The sequence below is a fragment of the Bactrocera neohumeralis genome, chromosome 3 (assembly GCF_024586455.1).
Source record: "Bactrocera neohumeralis isolate Rockhampton chromosome 3, APGP_CSIRO_Bneo_wtdbg2-racon-allhic-juicebox.fasta_v2, whole genome shotgun sequence".
In the NCBI taxonomy this organism is placed as follows: Eukaryota; Metazoa; Arthropoda; class Insecta; order Diptera; family Tephritidae; genus Bactrocera; species Bactrocera neohumeralis.
The window spans coordinates 8,222,713-8,244,531 of record NC_065920.1 but is presented as its reverse complement, the minus strand read 5'-3'; the positions used below and the strand labels follow the sequence as shown (position 1 = coordinate 8,244,531).

At 33.6% G+C, this 21,819-nt stretch overlaps 1 protein-coding gene across 1 annotated transcript; it reads right to left on the bottom strand.

The window, feature by feature from the left end:
• Window positions 1-4,745: 4,745 nt before the first annotated feature.
• Window positions 4,746-18,478, bottom strand: LOC126752211 (protein peste-like). Its single transcript, XM_050462838.1, has 7 exons — window positions 18,213-18,478; window positions 7,263-7,402; window positions 6,686-6,991; window positions 6,409-6,624; window positions 6,039-6,342; window positions 5,685-5,961; window positions 4,746-5,582 (listed from the first exon to the last, which is right to left on the bottom strand). The coding sequence occupies exons 2-7, from the start codon at window positions 7,377-7,379 to the stop codon at window positions 5,159-5,161; spliced, it is 1,644 nt and encodes a 547-aa protein (XP_050318795.1). The 5' UTR covers window positions 7,380-7,402; window positions 18,213-18,478; the 3' UTR covers window positions 4,746-5,158.
• Between the last annotated feature and the right edge of the window lie 3,341 nt (window positions 18,479-21,819).

Genomic DNA, 21,819 nt, shown 5'->3' with positions numbered 1-21,819 from the left:
ATATGTATGTAATATTTTTATTTTTGACTTGTATATAAATATGTACATACAGACATGTATTTTCCGATCAGTCTTCCGCTAACCGGTCGTTGATTTTTTTTATCTTACTGCATTCCCAAAATATCATAGTGTCTTCTTGAACGCGTATGTAGTTCTGTTACTTAATCACCATGGTACAGCTATATAACATCTTTTTTTGGCGATCTTTAAGGGCTTAGTAACACAATCAAAGTGCCAATTGTTGGCTCTAAGTTCATGATATCATACAAATGAATGAATTAAATATTGCGTAGGTCAATAGTTCAGTTGTTAGATGATCTAGGTTAGATTAGGTCGTAGGCTTGATCCAAAATCGACCAATCTCACTTGGCGTTTTGAGCATGGATGATCTATGAACATAATGGGTTGTCAAAAAAGTCTTGCGGTAAAAGGTATAGCATGATCCGATGCGACGAATAAAACTAGAACTACGCGCTTTCAGCGCCAACTAGCGAAAATACCGCAAGACTTTTTTGACAACCTATTATATAGTTCTATTCTTAGAGAAAGAGACACATTTATTATGAAACTTCGTGCAACAAAGACACTTCTCTTTATTGAAATAGATACCGATGATTCCACCGGTCCACAAACCACACTAAACCCTTTTTTCTAGAGCAGATGACAGATCATGAATCGATTCTGGTTTCTCTTCGTCCCGAATGCGGCAATTTTGCTTGTTTACATATGTACATACCCATTGAGCCAGAAATGGGCCCCACCGTTGAACAAAATTTGTCTCCGAAACGTCGGGTCTTTTTGGAACTTTTTAAGAGCCCATAGCGTCAAGCGATTTCGCTGAGAAGGGTCGAGCGGCTTCAGTTCCTGCACAAGCTGTATTTTGTACGCTTTCAATTTAAGATCTCGACGTAAAATGCGACAAGTCGTTCCATACGTCAGTCCGAGTTGCTGCGAAGAATTTGTAAACATTTTTCAGGCGTAAATCTTTCCATGATGAAATGACAAACAATACTGAACAAAAATAACATGACAGCTTGACACGACTCACGCGCGATCTGTAAAAAAAAGGCTATTGAAAAATGCCTCTTAGATCACCCGGTACATCAAGTGTCTTTAGCTTCAAAATTGATAAGTGGAAAACCTTTGAATGCTCTTGGATAAATTGCGAATTGTAAAATATGCTCTCACTTCTTATGGGTTTTTGAACTTTGAAAATGAGTTTAAAGTTTGGAGGGAAGATGAAACTGCTGGAGCCTAATTTTACAGAAGAATATTCAAAAGCAAAGCAAGTAAATTTTAATTTATGATATATTATAAAAATATATTATAATATTCTGCGAAAATTCTAATATGGTTGAGCATCGTACGATGTTTTATTGAGAAACGCAAATATTAGATAATAATAAAACTCTGTTATCTATTGCAATATGATGACATTGTGGAAAAAATCAGCATATTAGATTAAAATTTTATTTACTTTATTTTTAGATATTCACTCGTAATTTAAACTCAGCCGGTTTTAGCAAATACACACATCTTACTTTAAACCTTTTAGGCACCTGACGTAGCCAGATAAAGCTCATAATTCACAGTTTCTACGTCAAATTAAGTGAATAGTACTTGCATACGTATACTAAGTAAGTGCTGATAAAAATCGTGATGCTTTTAACTTCAATTGTGAAATTCAAAAAAGAGAAATCATAGTTACAAACTTGAAGAGTTAAATTTGTTCACTGTGCTCATATGTATGTACATATATAGTATGCCTGGGTTCGTTCAGTACCTAACCCTAGATCATGAGGATCACTATTGAATCGCTGATTTAGCTTATAGAAAACAAAAATCTTCATCAGTGGTCCTAGTTAGATATATATATATATGTACATATGTCATATACGTTATATAAATTCTGAAATATTAGATATCGAAATTAAAATAAAATGATAAAATAAGCCGATGAGTTTTTAGGAGTATTGCTTAGGCGTTACTTCGGTAATTTGTTTATCACATATGGGGTTTTTACTTTTTAATGCTTCGCAAAACACACAATATACATACTTGTACACTCAGGAAAGAGCTTGATGCTCTGGAAAAACTTAAGGCTACATCGAAAAAATACATAAATATTTCTTTTTTGCAATGCAAGTCCTCGAAAATGAGAAACCAATATTCTTATAATACACAAAAATTGTTTACCCCTAAAAAATTTATTTATTTAAACTTTTGTTATATGGGAAATAGGCGTGGTTGCAGTACGATTTCTTCTATTTTCGGTCTGTGACATAAAAATGTTAGAAGAATGTTAATTACCGAATTTGGTTGAAATCTGTGAACAGATCCTGTGATATGTACATACTATGTGATTTTAGTTTTACACCGGCTTGTATAAAGCTCTCTCAAGCAATCTCGCAGGTAAAATTTAATGTCTCTGGCGTATTTTTTTATATTTATGTATGTAGATTTATCGCGCTTTTAGTAGTTCTTAACAGTACCGTTATACTTGTATGGGAAGTGGGGGTAGTTATTATCCGATTTCATCAATTTTCACACTGTCAATAATAGCTCTTATAAGAATTGTCCTAAGGGAATTTGGCTATTGTAGCTTTAGTGGTCTAGGAGATTTGTACATTAAACCTATTAAAGGGTATAAAAATAATACTACAATTAAAAACCACGCTCAATTCAGCCTTGTCTACCACAAATATGGTAAACATATTTACAAAGGTGTCAAGAAAAAATAACTATGGGACTTGCAAGTCATACGCGCTTTAATTTACTACTCAAAGAGCAACGACATTTTATATTTTATTATAACAAAAGAGCAATCAAATCATTGGCTTGTGTTTAAAGCGCAAATATAGTCTCCCGATGTACAAAAGCATGCAGAAAGCTAACAGTAGCTGCTACAAAACATATCTATATACATACATATATATGTAAATCAGTTAATCATTAAACAAGCAAAGTGTGAATATGTCGACTTAGTATTAATATGAGTTAATATTAATAAGAGCGCCGGCATAAACTTTTGAGAGCACTGAAATGTGCTCAAAGTAGCAAAGCACTCGTTATAACACTCTGTATACAATTAACAGCATGTCACACTGTTAAGCAAAACATTTTTCATGTAGGCTTAACTGTTAAAAGAATTGTTTAAGTTACAGTTTTTTAGTTGGATATCAGCTACCGGCAAAAACGCACTGAAATCTTCTCAGGTGTTGTGTTTCTATTTCCGCTATTTCTCCTGGATGTCAAAATGTATGACAACCGAGGTGTTTTGCCTTGATGTGTTGACATTATTCTATCTCATCTTCTTCCAAACAGCTGATGTAGCTGGCATCCGGTAAGATATTCAATCTTACTGCATGAATCCCGATCGGACAGTGTTTTTTCAGAACTCCTACCTTGCTGAGAGCGAAGACTGGCCATTTTCCGAATTACCGAGGATTCGAAGGACCAGCGACTGCAAAGCTACAGATAGCCGACCAGCGCTTGCAGATTTGATGTAAGGCCCACCAGTTGAATAGTGAGCCACAGGAAGCCAAAGGATCTCCTTACCGGTTCTAATTCCGCAGTTATTGCTTAAATGCTTGTTCTTGCAAGCCATACAGCCCGGCACCCAAACCAGTATAATCGTGAAATAACACGATGCTAGAGTTAAAGAGTTTAGACATCCTTTTGATAGTTTTGAGCGCACAGTCAGCGGACTCAAGGCTAATAACGCCGTCCTACTATTGGTGTGGATTGTCATATCTCTGAAGTAGGCTGCGCTCCGGAGCAGTAGATCTACTACTTGAAAGATGATTCAGTGGTAAGGAAGCCTAAAACTGGGGCTGATGGAAAGTTACCGATAGTGTATTGCTCCACCAGAGAGCCTTTACTATCAGTTGTTCTCTCAATTTTTCAGAAGTCTATTGGCAGCATCATTCACTAGTTGAAGTTGAAAAGTTTTTTGCCTATGAATTAGTTCTAACTTTGAAGTTCGAGTTAATCGATGAAATTCAATGCAAGTCTAAAAAAATACCGACTAAACTCTTGCAATTTGTTGTTTTTTTGGCCGTTTTATACGACATTCATCGGGCAACAAACATACAGCGGACTACCGAATGGCCTCAGGTGTGTAATAATTTATCCACGTTTCTTTCATTGTCTCAAGTTGGTTTAAAAATTCATTCTTACTGCATCTAATCAGTGTCAGATTAAACTTTGAATTCATATTTCTTTGATGAATGTTAAAAAAACGCGAAGCTACCGTAAAATCTTTTCCCTTGTAAAAAAATTGTGAGTAATATGACCTACGAAGGAACACGGCTACGACGATGATCAGAAAATTAGTACTGAACTGTGCTGAAGCAGATTTGCCATAATATTTCTTATAAACCCATTGCATTACATCAGCGGTGTTTTTATCAGAAAGCAATGTTTTTTCTAAACACGAAATTCGCTTTTTTCCATTGCAAACAAAAATAGCAGAGAAAGCGGTATTTTAGATCAGTAATCTGAGAATAATTGGATTCAATGTCGAGAATTTTGATCGTATTCCCATTCTTTAACCTTCGAAGTTTACTATTCTAAGATAAGAACAGATAAATGTTTTTCTAATATTTGTTGTTAACTCGGCTATAATCGCGTAAGCGGAGTCTACGCCAATTAAGAAGAAGAAGAATATTTCATGTATAAAAATAAAAAAATCGTTCTTATTTAACATATCAAATTTAATGTTTTATTTCTTATTTTTTTCTAAAAAAATTTAACAATAATTTTTGGTTTATAAAAATATAAAATATATAAAGAATAACCTAGACCAAAAAAAAATCTTACAAAAAACCATATAAAATTATGGAATAGATTTTTTTACTAACCACTAAAAATGCCAAAGAACTAGAACTAGACAATACATGCCTACTTAATTTTGTGTAAAGCTTTACAAAGTCACGCGCATAGAACTATGTTTATGAAAATGAAGGCATTAATAAATGAATAATCAGTACAATATTTTGTATAAAATCGCCTTTACATTTATACATACATATGTGTAGCTGTGTAATTGAGTAAACTTCAATTAAAAAAAAAATAATGCTTAATAACTGCTACTAAGACTAAGTTTTTTCCACACAAGCTTATAACTACTAAGGAACCCGCTACAATTAAAAGCTAATCATGTTGAGCTCGTTGTCGATTGCATTGAACTGCGATCTGTTGAGCTCATGCTCGCTTCTATACTGAATTCCGACAGCTGTGTATCGGCTCTTTCTAATATTTTCTCATTCGCCTGCACCGATGTCACCAACAGTGGCGCATTCTCCGGTTGCATTGATATGGCTTTGCCCACAATGTGATGGGTTTGTGTGTCTAAATTGTTGATTTTTATTTGTTGTATAAGACGATTCTGTAGATGCAACTTAATCGGATACCAAACCAACATTATCACGCCAATTATTATGCTGATAACGCCAAATACTTGTAGACTTAGTAAGACTCGCGGTAATAATTTGAACTCTTCCGACAGCTGTGGTGAGATGCGCGTACGAGCTTCAAACCAAAAAAGCGGGAAGAAGATGCGACGCTTATCACGAAACAATCTGCGTAAAAAAAAACAAGACGAATTAGGAACACCATCGATTGGTAGATGAAATTTTGTATTTGAATATTTTTGAAATTTTGAAAAATTTTGCTTTACTTACCTAAAATCGGAAACCGGTTCAACCAGTATATTAGATTGTAAGCGTGCCGACATCTCCAGCATCAACCCTGATCTCGGCTCTAACACCAAGTAGAGTTCATGTTTTTCCTTGTCGGGCTTTAAGCCATCGATTTCGCTGAGATAATATGGATCCGCATCGTAAAAGTGTGGGTAGGATAGAAAAATAGGTGATCCAAACCAGCATGATGTTATGTTCATTAGACCGGATGGTACGCACTCTCCATTACAATGACACACATTTTCGGGATATAATGTGCCTGAAATCGCAAAATTAAAATAAATAAATATCTAGCTTACTTAATAGAGACGAAAATTAGTAAAGTATATTATTTACCATTATCAACCATGCGTTTGCCACCCTCATACCGGAAACCTTTAACGCCCTCCACCTCCGTCGTTTGCACATAATCCATTGAAACTGTGCGACAGACATCCGATAAAAAGAAATTAACCGGCTTATGTGGCTGCAGATATAACGTTTGGAATTCGCCCGGCGAGCCGTAGACCTTAGCACATTCGGGTGCGTATGCTCGTGTCGTGTCACGATAGTTCCAGGTGTGTAATTGTCCGAATTTTCGCATATCATCAGCGCCGGTGTGTATATTGTATATGCCTGTAACGTCAGCACTGTAATTACGCTAAAAATAGAGAATAAATATTAATTTTTCGAAAAACTTTCTTAAAAAACACACAAAAGCACTTACCGGATAACAATAACCGAATTTGTCGAACGGTACTTTCACATCTATAAGTGAAGTCGGCAAATAGTTGGCCATATTCAAAAGCACATCATCAAAACCCTCAAATAGTAACTCATTCACTGACTTCGTTATCGAAATATCACCGTTATAGACATTTAAAGCAATATCGATTACGCGGCGACGTAACGGACTCCAGCGTTTCGCTTTAGCTGCAAGTGACTGCGAAAAAAATAAATGATAAATTGACTTGTTTGGCTTAAATTCAAGCAGCGCTACTCACCACCGCCAACGAGTTGAGTGTCACTATATTGTCATCCAGTTGTCCCTTACTGTTCGCAGCATCAAAATAATATTTGCTTTGTTTTTTATAAGTCAGTGATGCATTTTGTGTGTGCCATTTGATGTCGACTTTGTGTGGCACCTCGGTGAAGCGATATGGCCCTAGTTCTTCGAACTTTGGTTTTATATCACGATTTTGAAAATCTTGCGGATTTGTCCAGTTAAATAGGTAGAAATCTAAAGTTAGTTTCAAAGGTGGTGTTTTCCATAATTCGAACATTTTTGCACCGGGTCGCAAAACCATTTCCTATGAAAAAATATAATGTAATTTTTATTAAAAAATATTTATTTTATCTGTTAGGAAGTTAAACAGCTCATTTTGTATATCATTATTTAATAAAAAAAAATCTCAAATAATAACTCGACAAAACTATAATATTTGGTATTTTTATCTTATGATTTTTTTTTCTGGAATCCTTTTTCTATCATAAATACATAAATTCCCAAAAATTCAAATTTTTGTTTTAAAAACTCAACAGTAATTGGATTGATATACATATAAATTCGTAATTTCTCACCTTTTCTAAGAATTTGTTTAACATAGTTTCACCAAATAACACATTTCCTATTCCCAGTATGACTAGACATAATCCAACTATGTTGAATATGAAGCGTCGGTTCTTGCTCGGCATCATTGCTATGGCGAACTTCGCCGAAACTGAAATGGCCAAAAAATATAAAAATTATTTATGTATATATCATACATATTTACTCCAATTCTGTAAAATGATCGAAAAGTGATAATGCCCACAAATTTAATTTAATTTTATTATATTTAATTTGTTTTTGCCAGCTTTTTTCTAAGCAAAAATCATCCTGCCGATTTTCACTGTGAAAAAAGTAGAAATCATTGAAAACCTTGTAAAACTGTTTAGAAAAGTCAATTTTAACAATAACGAATTATATCTGTAGTATCAAATATTTCGACCTGCACGGGGAATCGTAGAGCCCTCTTTAATTTTTCCTAATAACGGCAATGTCATTGAAAAAGTGATCTTCACTGATCGAATTTGACAAGGATTGACAAAAAAAACTACATTTTTTCGTATTTTAGTACAAATCTTTATTATAGCATTCAAAATAAGCTCCGGAACCAATGAAAGCATGTCAACACTTAATATAATTTTCTATACTCTTGCTATAAACCTCAGCCACGTCTCGTGCTTTTGATAAATGTAGGGTTCTTAGCTATGTTGTAAAGCATCTACATATTTTACGACCTCTAATCGACGTCAATTTTGCTAAAATATAGGTTTTTTGATACGAATCTAGCATTGACACGCTTGATACCCAAAAAATTAACCAAACTGTGTTGAGTGGATCCTTAGGAGATGTTAATATCCTCTGTTATCTGTCTGTTGCCCAAACGGCGATTCACACTGTTACTTTAACATTTCCGATGTTATCGCCATTAGCAGAGCTGGATGGACAACTCGCATGAGGCAAGTTTTCGACGGTTTCACGATCCTCACTGAATGATTTATATCACCCAAATATTTGTGTAGGTGATAAAATGGACTTCCCAAAACACTTCTGCAACATTTTCAACGATTTCGAATACGTTGGAAACACGCAATTCCAAGCAAACCTGTTTTTAATCTTGCCAGACAATCTCTTCGCGTCATAGACATATGAATATCAAACTTCACACAAACGAAGATCATAAAAAAAGGTCGTACCAATCTAGGAAAAAATTGTTTACCGATTCGGTTTCGATTCGCGCAGCTTAAATGGAGCAGTCTGACTTAAATGTATCATTGATCAGATGGTATACGTGCCGGAAATCCATAATCCCTTATTATCGGTAAATTTCTTACTAAAAAGTGTTGTGTCATACAATTCATTTCATTTCCCTATTTTTCAAAGCGTAGAGTTATGGGGTAATAAAGTTTGTATTAAGCTCTTATCAAATTCTAAAAGTCAACTGACAATTTCATTACAAAACGTCCGTTTCGTCACCGTACTAAATCCATAAAATTCTAATTATATAAAAAGTCCATATAAACAAGAGGGTATAACAAAATACTATATATGGTACATAGATTTGTTGTTCTATTCAAATTAATTAAAACTGTTCATATGGTCGTAAATAATCTAAATTACTTTGGAATTCATGCAAATGAATATTTCATTAAGGCAAACTGGAGTTTCAACTGAATGGACGTATTACGTATATCGAGTAGTAATAATAACTGTTTTGTGGTATTGTAATATTCTCAATGAATAACATGTATGGCAACCTATGTTTATGAAGCGTAGCATTCATTGTTGCATTGATTTATTTGGAGGTCCCCTCAACGCTTTCGACACTACCTCTTGGCTATAATTAATTCTAGAACAATTTGTTATCAAATCACTGCAGCGATTACAACCATTTGGTCTATTAAAGAGTCATAACTTACAACATTTTAACGAGTAGTACAAGCGTAAACAAATTTTAATTGAATAGCAGTAATAAAAAAGCAGTGATATTTAAGAAAGGCATTAATTATCAGGTAATTTAACATACATTTGGTATGTGTGTACAACATGTGTGGAATTATTTGCCGGTGGATATCACATTTATACATAGTTAAATTACACAACTACTATTACAGTTCAAAGTTACAAAAATTGTAATAAAAATTTGATAAACATTGTAATGCTTTTAACGATTTTAGGAATGCTGAAAAGCTATCGCAGAAGTTCATAGTTCTGTAATATGTAATTCTGTAAATATGTAATTATTTTGTAGATATAAAACGTACTATAATTCAGTTAGCAGTTAAACTAGAATGGTTCGTATAATTGAGCACAACACGGGCCTAGAAAGTTTAATGTGCGTACCTCATAAACTACTAAGGCTCTCTCTGGAAATTTGGAAGAAACATTGCGCTCTCAACATCCATATATGTATCTAATTCTGTGTTCAAAACTTGTTCCTTCAGAAAGTTGGAGTTAGGATTAGTGTTGATATGCCTAGAATTAGTATGGTATATGGCTTTATTCACAGTGCGACTATAGATTTTTCATATCTCACAAGTCACTAGACTAATTTCAACTCAACTGTATAATACATTAGGTCATCTTAGAATAATTTATAAATGAATTAGAACCTTGCCTATTTCTTATATGGGGGTTTTCAATAGGGCACTACAAAAGTAAACCAATCGGGACAGCAAATGACGCCATATTTTTTCCCGGTCTTTTGACATTTCTCTTCAGTAAGATTTGCCATTTCATCATGGAAAGATATATGATCCAACAACGAGTCGAAATTATTGAGATTTACTACCGAAATTCGAAGTTAGTGGTCTCAACTGTAAGAGCATAGAACGTCAGTTTATTTGACTTTACAAAAGATACATCACGATTTTTTAATTTTTGGATACAAAACTGAACACATGTAGTATACTACCTCTGATGTTTGGACTGACCCTTATCTTACCGTACCCAACTTACATATATAAGGATCTCTGTCCGTTTTCTTAACTTTGTACTGTATAAGTCGGCCAGCTTTTCATAAGTTTAAATATCTAGCTCGATGCGAAAAATGGATGAAAAAATAATAAAAAAAATTCCACGCTATTGTTCATAGCATGTTTTTGAAGAAATCTCAGTATTTTTCAACTGTTTTTTAAGCTTATAATTTATAACTGTATTTAATGTTTGGTTGAGCTTAAACTTCTCTTATGTTTGATTAAGAAATAGATATTGTAAATTTCTTCGCAACAGTCGAATAAAAGTTACAATAATGATTTTGAAGAAAGACATGATAGAAAATATATTATCCTTTTAAAAACACTTTATTTTCCAACTGTAAACAGGCTGTTCTATAGTATTATCAGCGATTCTTTTCGTAAGGTTTAAGATGAATTCATATTTTATGAATATTGTCTCCAATTTGCGTTAGAAGAGCCTAGTCAACCGATGAATATAGAAAAGCACTTGCTCGTAAATAAGTTCGAAGAATAAGTTCGCGAAGTTTCGAATTTAGATCGCGAATATTATTTACTTTTTATTTTGTAAAGGAGAGCTTTAACAGCATATTCGCTAGTCAGCAATTGTTATGCATTATAATACAAGAATTATATAAAAATGTGAAGACGTAAGCTAGCTAGCAAGAATTGTATTTATTTTGACATGTTAATATTTTATGTATTGTTAGTTTCACTTGATAAATATATTTCAATAATTTTGAGTTTCTAGAAAACTATTTCTGAGGGTATATACATATGTATGTATATGTGTATTGCATGCATGAATAAGCTTGCTAATCAGACACTAAAAAATGTTTTGACAGTTTGGGTTATAAGTCACGTCAAAACCACTAAAAAAATTTGTTATATTTTGTTGCCGGGTCTACATAAGTAAATGCAAATATGGTGCGCTATAGAAATCTCAGTAATTTAGACAGATTTTTAAACAATAATACTGATATTATTTATTTTCGTAATATAATATTTATATAATAATATCTCTACATATACATATATATTTTTATATTTTATTTAATTATTGTTATTTTTAATTTATACATTTATGTTGTATTTATTTTGTTTTTAATATCAAGGTGAACAAGGTATATTAAGTTAGCCAGGAAGTTTGAAGTCAGAAGGAATGTTCGAGACACTATAAAATATATATAAGTATGTACTACTCTGGGCAAAAAATAGTAAGACTTTTTTATTTAAATTTCGCGCGAAACCCATTCGTCGAAATATTTTTTTCTAGGTTGGTATGACTGTCAGTGACATCTGTGCCACATATCACCAAAAGAATCTTTAGTGATTATCATACTCTTGTCCTGCTGAAGTACATAAAGTGCATTCGGCGATTTTTACGATGAGTGAAATTATTCAACAAAGAAATTCCTTAAATTGTTTGTGCGAAATCAAATTTCTGCTGCCGAAACGGTCAGAATGTTAGAAAAGGCCTTCGGTGATAACTGTTTATCGCGAGCAAGTGTTTTTGATTGGTACAAATTATTCAAACAAGGTCGAGAACGCGTTGACCTCGAACCACATCCAGGATGGCCATCAACATCAACTGTTGATCAACACGTCAATAAAATAAAGGAATTGGTTTGAAAATCGACGATTAACAGTCAGAGATCTTATTGGCATCGTAGAATATCGGAAGAATCAAAGAAAACCATTTTGGAAGACCATTTTAGTCTACGAAAAGTGAAAGCTCGATTGGTTCCAAAATCACTAAATTTTTCAAAAAACAGCGTTGCGTTAACGTCTGTAAAGCAGAGTTTTCCGAGTACCAGGCAGTTATGAAATGTATTTTTACTGCCGATGAGTCTGGGATCTATGTTTACAACACGGAAGCAGGCGATCATTCGGCCGAATATCGTTGCAAAGGGAGCCCAAGCCGAAAAAACCACGTCAAAAATCAAGATTATGTTGACAATTTTCTTCGATTATGAAGGTGTGGAGCACTCCGAATTCGTTTTGATCGGCCAAACTGTCAACAGGGAATAGTATTTGAGTGTTATGCGTGGTTTACGTGAAGCTATTCGTTAAAGGAAGTCGGAATCATGGACCGACAACTCTGGTTTTTGCCCTACGATAATGCAACGTCGCATACTGCATTGATTCTTCGTGAGTATTTCGACAAATTTTCAATTAATATCGTGCCGAAAGCACCGTATTCGCTTGATTTAGTTCCATGTGACTTCTGGTTATTTATTAAACTGAAATGACCGCTCCGAGGAAACCGTTTTGAGTCAATTGAAGACATTAAACATGAATCGCTACGCGCATTGAAGTCTATTCCGGAAAATGACTTTAACAACTGTTTCGAGGATTGGAAAAAAACGCTGGCACAAGTGTATTGGGGCCTAGGTCGATTAATTTGAGGGGGACGATGTAGATTTTGTAGATTAAATTAAGAATTTTAAAATTATAAAGTCTACTATTTTTTGCTCATAGTAGTATGTCTGTTCAATGGCGAATTAGTCCCTCAGTTTTTGTGATATCGATCTGAAATTTTGCACACGTTTTTTTTTCTCAAGAAGCTGCTGTTTTTAAGAACCGCCGATATCAGACCAATATCAAAATCATGTCCTTGTATGGAAAATTTTTTGCTTCGGAAGATATTTCTAAAAAATTTGGTGTATATTATTGTTCCAAGTAACTCTACAATCTCCAAACAAATTGCTTAGATCGGACCACTATATATACCACTGAATTTTATAGCATACAGTTGCCATTTAGTACAAACTGAACGATGAAAATAAGGTTCCCGTATGAAAAAATATTTTATTTGTGAAGGGTATTATAGCTTTGATGCAACCAAAGTTAACGCTTTTTCTTGCTTTTGCTTTGCATTTTTTTATACTTTTTTATTATTCCAGAGAAAGTGCTTGATTTTGCCACTTATCTAGCAATAAATCTGTCGATGCGCACAAATTCGCACATTTATCTTTTATTGTAATTTTTTTGTTGCATAAAGCGTTGCAAACTGTTTTGAATATTATGAGTTTGTGCCTTCTTTTCATTAGAATTTTTTTTATGGTTGCATTTAACTACAATCAATGCTCATTATTTTGTTATTACTTTAATAGTTTGAGTTTTGCATAAATTAAAAAAAAATATATTACATCACTTTCATTTACATAAAATTTCTCGTAGCAACCGTTATACACACACTGCGTTTCAATTAAAGAAAACTACAATTAACTAACCAATAGCTTTGCAACACATTTTTTTAAAGTTGACTAATATGTTCTCAGCAATTTTATTGCATTTTATTGTGAAGCGATTCTGACTAAACCTTTACCACAGCATTCCGAAAAGCGACTAAAATTGCACTCAACCCGAAATTTTTATGCTGCATTTGTCCAGTTTATCGTTATCGAAGAAGTATTGAAAAAGAAAGTGTTTTTATCAGTGACCTTTTATAAGACTGACATCAACATACCAATACACACACATATGCATTTACAATTGTATTTATGCGCGCACACAGTTGCATTTGTCGCTTTATGTAGGATAGCCCCTCTTGATGTTGTCTTATCGCGTTTGGTTGCTTAAAAATACCGTTGATGCTTAAGTTGTGTATTATCATACATTAATACATAACATATATACACACACTCATACATATGCACATTTGTGAGTACAAATATTTCCGTGTGTATGTTTCAGTAGTTTTCTGGAGACAATCAAACACTCGAATCCCTACAACATAAAAATGCAAGAACAAAAATCAACCAAAAACATTGCGCAAAGTATATTCTTAAGTAAACAAGCGTTTTCGTTTACAATGATAAGCAAGTGTTTTTTTGGCCCCGCCGATAATGCGTCGAACGCTCTGCCAATGATGATCAAATAGCTAGCTGATTGTGCGCCTTAACGTCATTTGCCGGTTGTAAACACACTTTTACAGTGTGACTAAACCAAGAAGGTACAAAGGCAGCCACAAGACTGGTGATAGACGAAGGTTGTGAAAACAGTCCGAATCGTAAAATTTATCATTTGATGATTAAGTGTTTTTATTTAATGGCCTGTATGTGGATGTATATCGATAAAAGTTGTCGAAAAAAAAGTTTGGTTTCAACTACTTTCTCACTAAAATGCTCATTTTAAATTTAATTTATCACTGAAGGCAACCATATTTTCAATTTGACGATTTACTTGAAACTATTGAAACTATTCTTAAATATTCAGTAGTCTTTGTCCCACGAATCACTTCGTAAATCATTACCGCCATGAATTGATGTTGGTTTTCAATGAAATCTAATATTTTTTTTTGCTTCCTCAAATTACCTTAAGGGATAACATAGCTTTACGGGTTAAAAAAAAAACAAATTATTGTCTTATTGGATTCTGCAACGCCTCTTGAATGTTGCCCTAAATTTTCAAGTTGATTTGAGAAATAGTTTTGGAGATACAGCCTTGAAAACTTTTGCGCTCGAGGCTAGCTAGGCTAAATGCGCCGTCTTTAAACGTGTTTTTCTAGAAACTGTGTTTTTGAAGTCGGTTGGCTAGATTTTTCGATAGCTACTCAACCGATTTTCATGAAATTTTACACAGGTATTTGAGATATTTGGATTTTTTTTTGATTACAACTATTGTATTTGAAAAAAAATTTCGCCAAATTTTCACTGAAATCCTAATGTTTTTGTAAAAATGTCTGATAAAAATCAAATTTTCATTTTTTTTCCTTCGTCCAAGTTCTACGTTAAGGTTTTAACTAAAACACGGTTTTCACTTTAGATGATCCTGTAAGGAGTTATCCTGCTAATGTGGGTGCATCTTTTTTCCGAGGGAACACCGGAAATGGCGTCGCAATGGCCGAGTTTAAAATATTTTTTTTAGAAAAATTTTAAAATTTCTTTGCTAATAGTGTATGATTGTAACAATAAATAAATATAATAAAATATTTCATTTTTATATGAAAATTGTTCAAAAAGACCGTTTTTTAACCGAGAAAACCCATGTAACCCCTTGATTAAATTTTTTATGGATCAACTGAGCCGCCCTTTTATTAGCATTCAGATACATTGCGTTCCGGAAAAATGAAATTTCATTAATCAGCACATTCACGCCTATTGCATTTTATAGACAGAGGTCGCTACGTCATCACTCCCGAATACGTCAAAATACTTTTACGTCTGAATACGTTTACACAATGGGTGCATATAGGGACACATAATGGTTATTGATATCAATTCTCTATCAGTTCAAATTTTCATATACAAGACTCTTCATTTAATTCCGAAGTTAGCTAGCCAGTCGGTCAGTGTTCCACTGTTATTTTCAACGGACAAATGCCGAAAATATTCAAACAAATTTTTAAAGTTTTGAATACTATCGTGAGTTAGATACTGTATAATTTTGACTATTAAACATTAAATTCGTAATTCGTTAAAAAATAGACATAAAGTTTTGTGGTTATTCAAACACAGTGATTATAAAAAGTTTGTGTATGGCTATAACCATGAAATAAAAATAAAGTTCAGAATTAACTGACAACATTTTTAAGGTGATATTAAGTGGTTTTCCGCATAAAGTGTGTTCTAAAGTTAGCACGTACTATACACTTCACACGACGCGTTCTGAATCTAAATCAATGTTGAGAAATGAGATGGGTTTAATTGGCTGAAGGATTCTCAAAGAACCAAAAATCTCTCAATATTGCTGAGTGCCTGAAGTCGATTTACAACTATTTTTTATCAAACTATTTGCGACTCCGGTTGTTTAAAATTAAGTATCAAAGCGTCAGCACAACCATCAAGGAGCTGAAGATTTTGTTTCAAGCTTCCTGCTTAGATCACTAAATTGTTTCATTGTTCAATAGTTTCTTGTCAAGAAAGTGTGTTTCTGCGTGTTTTTCTGTAATAATCCACATTTGGAATACATTGAAAGGGAAATTTTCTAAATTATTTTCTCGGTATATTAAAGGGAATTTCTCAGCCGTTATTATAATTACGATTAAATTTGCCTCCCATACGCTTTTTTTTTGTCAAATCATCGCAATTAATTATATGTATATACATAAGTACATAATTGATAACCCCTAATGCAAACAGTTGGCCCTTAAATTAGTGCCGTTTAACACACGTTTAACGAATTTATAAATTTATATCATTTTCAATCATCAATATAATTTTCAGCTACGTTTAAAATGAGCAGTACTTATTGCAAAAAAAATTTTATATAAATATTTTGTTATTGATAGTGATAAGATTGTGAACTATAAGTTTTAATTAACTCATATTGTTGATTTCGCAATAAAAATTAACGCTAAAATCAGCTGATTCATAGAAAGGAAAAGGAAACAAGTAAAGAAGGGTATAACCGAACATTCCTTACTCTTGCAACTTGCCAGGATCAAAGCAGGGTAAATACCTTCAGATGCATATGGTTTGTTAGTTATATGGAGTCTAGGGCAAGTTTTTCTCCGATTTTATTCATTTTATGTACAAAAATATACTGCAATTGGGAAAATACACTCACTCAATTTCATTAAAATAACTCACACATTGGGTGATATAAATATGTATATAAAGTCAATTGGAAGGGAAGTATTGACCCGATTCAACCAATTTGATTGTTATCAAAGAAACATTATACTGGAATTTCAGTAACATATCGCACAGATTGACCGATATTTTCGGCAAAAAGTCAGCCATAAGCACTGAGGTTCACATGTTGGGAATGTGGTGGCTCGAACAATTATGGTCCGATTTCGGCGATTTTTAGACTCGAGATTTTCTGCCTTAAAGGCATTTTTGAGCAAAGTTTTATACGAATATAGTATGCTTTGGTGCTTGATTTGTGTACTGAATTTCCCAAAACATTTACTTTTGTCAAAGTAAACGTACGTGTTCGTCTTTCCAAAAAGCCCTATACGCCTTATATTTCCACTTTTTCTTCGAATCATCTTGAAAGATGATACATTTGATTTCTTGAAGGGTATGCAAATAAGAAAAATTGTCACGTTTGGATTAGGAATAGTCCTGAACAGATTCATCAGAATAAAGGTTTTAAAATATTATTGATCCATTATTTTACGAAATGGAATATAAAGACAAAACTAGTATAAATAGTGAGTGGTTCAGCCAAAGCAAACTGAAGCAACTCTTTGGGTCTCCTCGACAATATTTAATATTCAAGTGCTGATTTCTCAGCTAAAATTATATAGCATGTGTAATCATTACGCCCTCTCGTGCCCAAACAATATCAGGAACTGAGCTTCGCAATTGTTTTTTACATGGGTCGTATGATTTAACTCCGTTAGACTACTTTTCGAGGAAGTTAGTCAAGTCAGTGAACTACACTGATAAATCAGCTTAACCGAGCAGTTGGAAACCAACATCCGGTCCGTTATTGGCGACAGCTTTGTTGGAGACAGTGTTGCGAATTTAAATTGATATGATGGACTACGTAAGACGTAGGGTCCATTGAAATTCACAGTTTCATAAAATGTGCAAATATTATATTATTTATAAATTTTAACTTTTGCAAAGCTTTATAATGTGTGCTTAAGAAATCTCCACAGTTACAAATATTATATTCAACACGAAATTTTTTTAGCATATTCTGTTGGTAATCGAACCCGGGCGTGCAGCATCGCCTGATCCTTCACACTTGCCGTTGAGTTGCGCCAACTGCGGTGCAAGTGCAGTCTTCAGGGCAATGCCTGCAGACATGCGCGATGAAGCGTGCCGGCTGTGTGCGATAAGAAAGACAGCGGAGTTGGATTTTTTGTCATGTAAGAAAGAAAGGCACATACTTATGTATATTCTACAGATTTTTGCCACTTGGCGACAGCGACACTTTTGTCGCCGAATTTCACAGTTCAATATTGTTCTGTCACTTGTTTCTGTGGCTCTTACTATTATCACTTGAATTTTGTTTATGTTTTTGTTATTTTTTTCATTAAATTTCCTTCAAGATAATTGCTCACATATTTAATTATCAATATTTAATTAAACGTGTGATTTATATAAAATAAAGAAATGTTTCACTTACAATTTACACAAATTGAAAATTGACTTTTCCAGTTTTCTATTTCAAGCTCAGCTTTGCATAGGTAAGCGCATAAATGTTTATTATTATTATTTTTACTTTTTTTTAAATCAAGGTACACTAAATCGTTGTAGAATTGAGGATTTTAGTAATAGGTTTTATTAGTTTGCTCCTTTGCTTTGGTCGGCTGCTCAATTTGATTGGCTTCACTTGATCCGCGCTTGTCCGCAGCTTGATAATGACTGTGTGATCACTTTGTCGGTTGTGTAGCAAAATAATACGCCGATATTGTTTTCAGTGTTTTTTAGTAATACTAATCTAATGCTAAGATTTTTTAATCTACATACGCGTTTTATATTGCAATTATATATTATACATAGCTATGTGGAGAATACTTACGTATTAATCTGTATGTATGTTTGTAGCCTATTGAAGTGCATTGGGAAAATAATTATAAAACACTAAAAAATAAATATAGACAAATAGCAGAGGCAATATGAAATTAAGACATTTAGGGATTTAAGTAGAGTAATTACTGCCAAATAAAAAGTCACCGATTACAGACTGCTTATGAGGGCTTCTTAGAGATTATCGAAGCATACATTGGAACAAAAAAGACTCTAGAAATTGTAAATAAAACGCGAAATATTTAATAATTCTTTAATATTTACATATTTTGTAGCCTTCAAAGTAATCCCCACCAGATGTAATACACTTCGCACGATCAAGCATGTCCAAAGAGACCTTTTCATGGTACTCTCTTTTAAAAAACTTCAGTTTTTGAGAGTGGACGCGTTTCATATCCAAAATATCCACTAAAATCATTCCAACGGACTCGCGAGAGATGTCGAGCTCTATTGCCATCTCTCTAACACTTGCCTAATGCTTTTCAAGCATCATATATTTCACTTTTTGAATAATTACATCAGATTGTCAGGTCGAAGGTAGTCAGTTTTAGTTGTTTAGCACCATAGGTGATCGCGTGTAACTCGAAAAGTATTTAATTTTCTTCTTAAAAAAATTTACACTGGTTTTTAAATATGTTCCATAATTTTACACTATCATACTCGTTTCAACCAAATTTCGAAGACCTTTGCTTAATCCTTTGAGTTTTGAAAACATTAACCATTATTATTTTGTATTATGAGAAAGAAGAAGCCAGCAGTTTCCAAACTATATAAGAAGATTCCTCAATTTAAAGTTTTTGCTGTCAAAACCCTTAGCAAGTGACGTTTTGCGAAATTTTGTCTGACTATAACAAACTTACTTATTTATATATGTACGTTTTTTCCGTCTAGCAACACATGTAACGTGGATAAGTTCTATGTATATTTCATAATCCCAGACTAGACATTTTGTAACATAAATTGGCTTCTCTCGTATAGGTCAAGAACCGTAGACATCCTACTTACGACATGCGCGCATACAAACCAATATACATACATTTAGTATATATTAACATAGTTTCACAGTTACCATTATCAGGCGATCTCCGACCTATGTATAATATGTCGCGCGACTAAAACCTCGTGCCGTAATCGCGCCCCAACATCTATGCTGCGAGACGAAGTTACATACATACGTACTCAAATAGAAACATGGTTATACATGCATACAGTTATGCAGAGAGAAATAGCACACTTACAACATTTTTAAAAATGTTTTGTATTTATTTTTAGAAACTTGTTTTAGATTATATATATTATTTTTCTTTGAAGTTTTTTTTTTGTTCAACGTTCACCGATTTCGGCTGCACACAGAAATAGCATACTTTTAGAATTCTTAAAAAAAAAATATATGAAAGAATGTAAAAAAATTACTTTATTACTCATTACCACGTTAATACTTTTTTGACATCTGCGAGATTAGCTATCCACCAGTTTCTGGCATCTATTGCGTGGAAAGGAATACCACGCTTCCTTAATTCCAGCCCTAAGATCCTCCGAATTTTTAGATTTTCGTGACCCGATCTTAACTTTTACATTATTCCTCTAAGGTTTTCTATCGGGTTTAGATTGGGTCTTGGCGCTGGCAATTCTAATATATCAATAGACTCAGTAGCTAATCAATCCTTTACTGCCCTAGCTACATGTTTCAGATCATTACATACATGAATATTCAATTTACAGACATTGATTCAAGTGATAATGGCTCTATTGTGTGTCTGAGGAGGTTTAAATAGGAATGTTAATTCATTCTACCATCTGACCAACGCTCCCACTTCATACCATGAAAACTCACCCCACACCACGACATTACCTCCAGCATGTTTAACCGGTTTTTGGTTTATATTGGGTTTCTAGGATTGGCCTTATAGCCGATGATTATACGTTTTACCAGCGGGTCCAATTTAGATTCATCGCTCCATGATACACTTCCCAAACATTTTCATCACTACCGCAATGAGTGTTAGCGAAAGTAACTTTTATATTTTGTTTTGATAGAAGCGGTTCTTTCGGCTGATGCCTCCATAGAGGTGAGCGTCATTGAGGCGCCTTTTAACAAGCCCGCTGGATATGTTCATTATTTTTTTATTTTTATCTCTGATTTAGAATTGACTGATGTAATAGGAGTATATACCATTTTTCGCAAACATTTCAATATCTGTGCGATTTGAGAAGGATTATTCCCGTTTCCAAAGAGTCCGTATATAGCACACCGTTTTGCACACTAAAATCAATAACTTTCTTGCGCAACTTTCGACTCTTTTTTCCTCAAATATCAGCATCAATAAGTGTGCTATTTCTCTGTGCATAGCTGTAATATGCCTATATGTAAATATCACTCATCTCCTTAGATGTTGCTGTTGCTGTTATTAATCGTGTGCGCCTCTTTTTGCTTGTCAACATTTCATGTAATTATCTATTAGAAACGTTCTTCGATTTTTAGGCTTTTATATTTTAATGAGACCCATTACTAGAACGAAGATTAAATATTCTTAGCAGCATATGTGTGATTTCAATCCAAACATCGCACCATCTTTTGGTATAAGGGTCATGAAGGCTATCAAGTACAGATATGTTAACGCACATCCATATGCTCATAAATTTCTTAAGATGCATGGATGCTTGTGATTTTTTCTTGTACCTATAAACACAAAATATCTATCCTTATCTTAGGCAAGTCAAGAATTTTTTTCGTTGTAACCTTTCTGGAAGGCAGCAAATAGTGCGAAAATGTTTTGAGTGATCGAGTAAAACTCAAAAGTAACTCGACGGAAAATACTTCCAATGCTGAAGAGAAAATGGAAAGAAAGAAGGTGGCCTCGATATGATGTAGGACCATTACAAAAACTGCATTATTCTAGATTTCAAAAAACGTTTTTAATTTTTTGGGCAATGACAATGATTTCAGGCCAGCTTTTGTGTTTCTTAATTATTGTCTTATTTTGCTAATTATTCAATTAAATTATAATTTTCACAGTTTCTATGTCGAAATTGCATTTATTTGTGATACAAACATGTTTGTGCAATTTTATTTGGTCAAAAAATGTCAACAAAACATCGAGATCCGGCATAATCTTTACCCCAGACAGATGGCTGGTGGAAAAAATTTATTTTCGCCGATAAGAAGCTAGACACAAAATTTAATCTGCAAGAAATGATTCCAT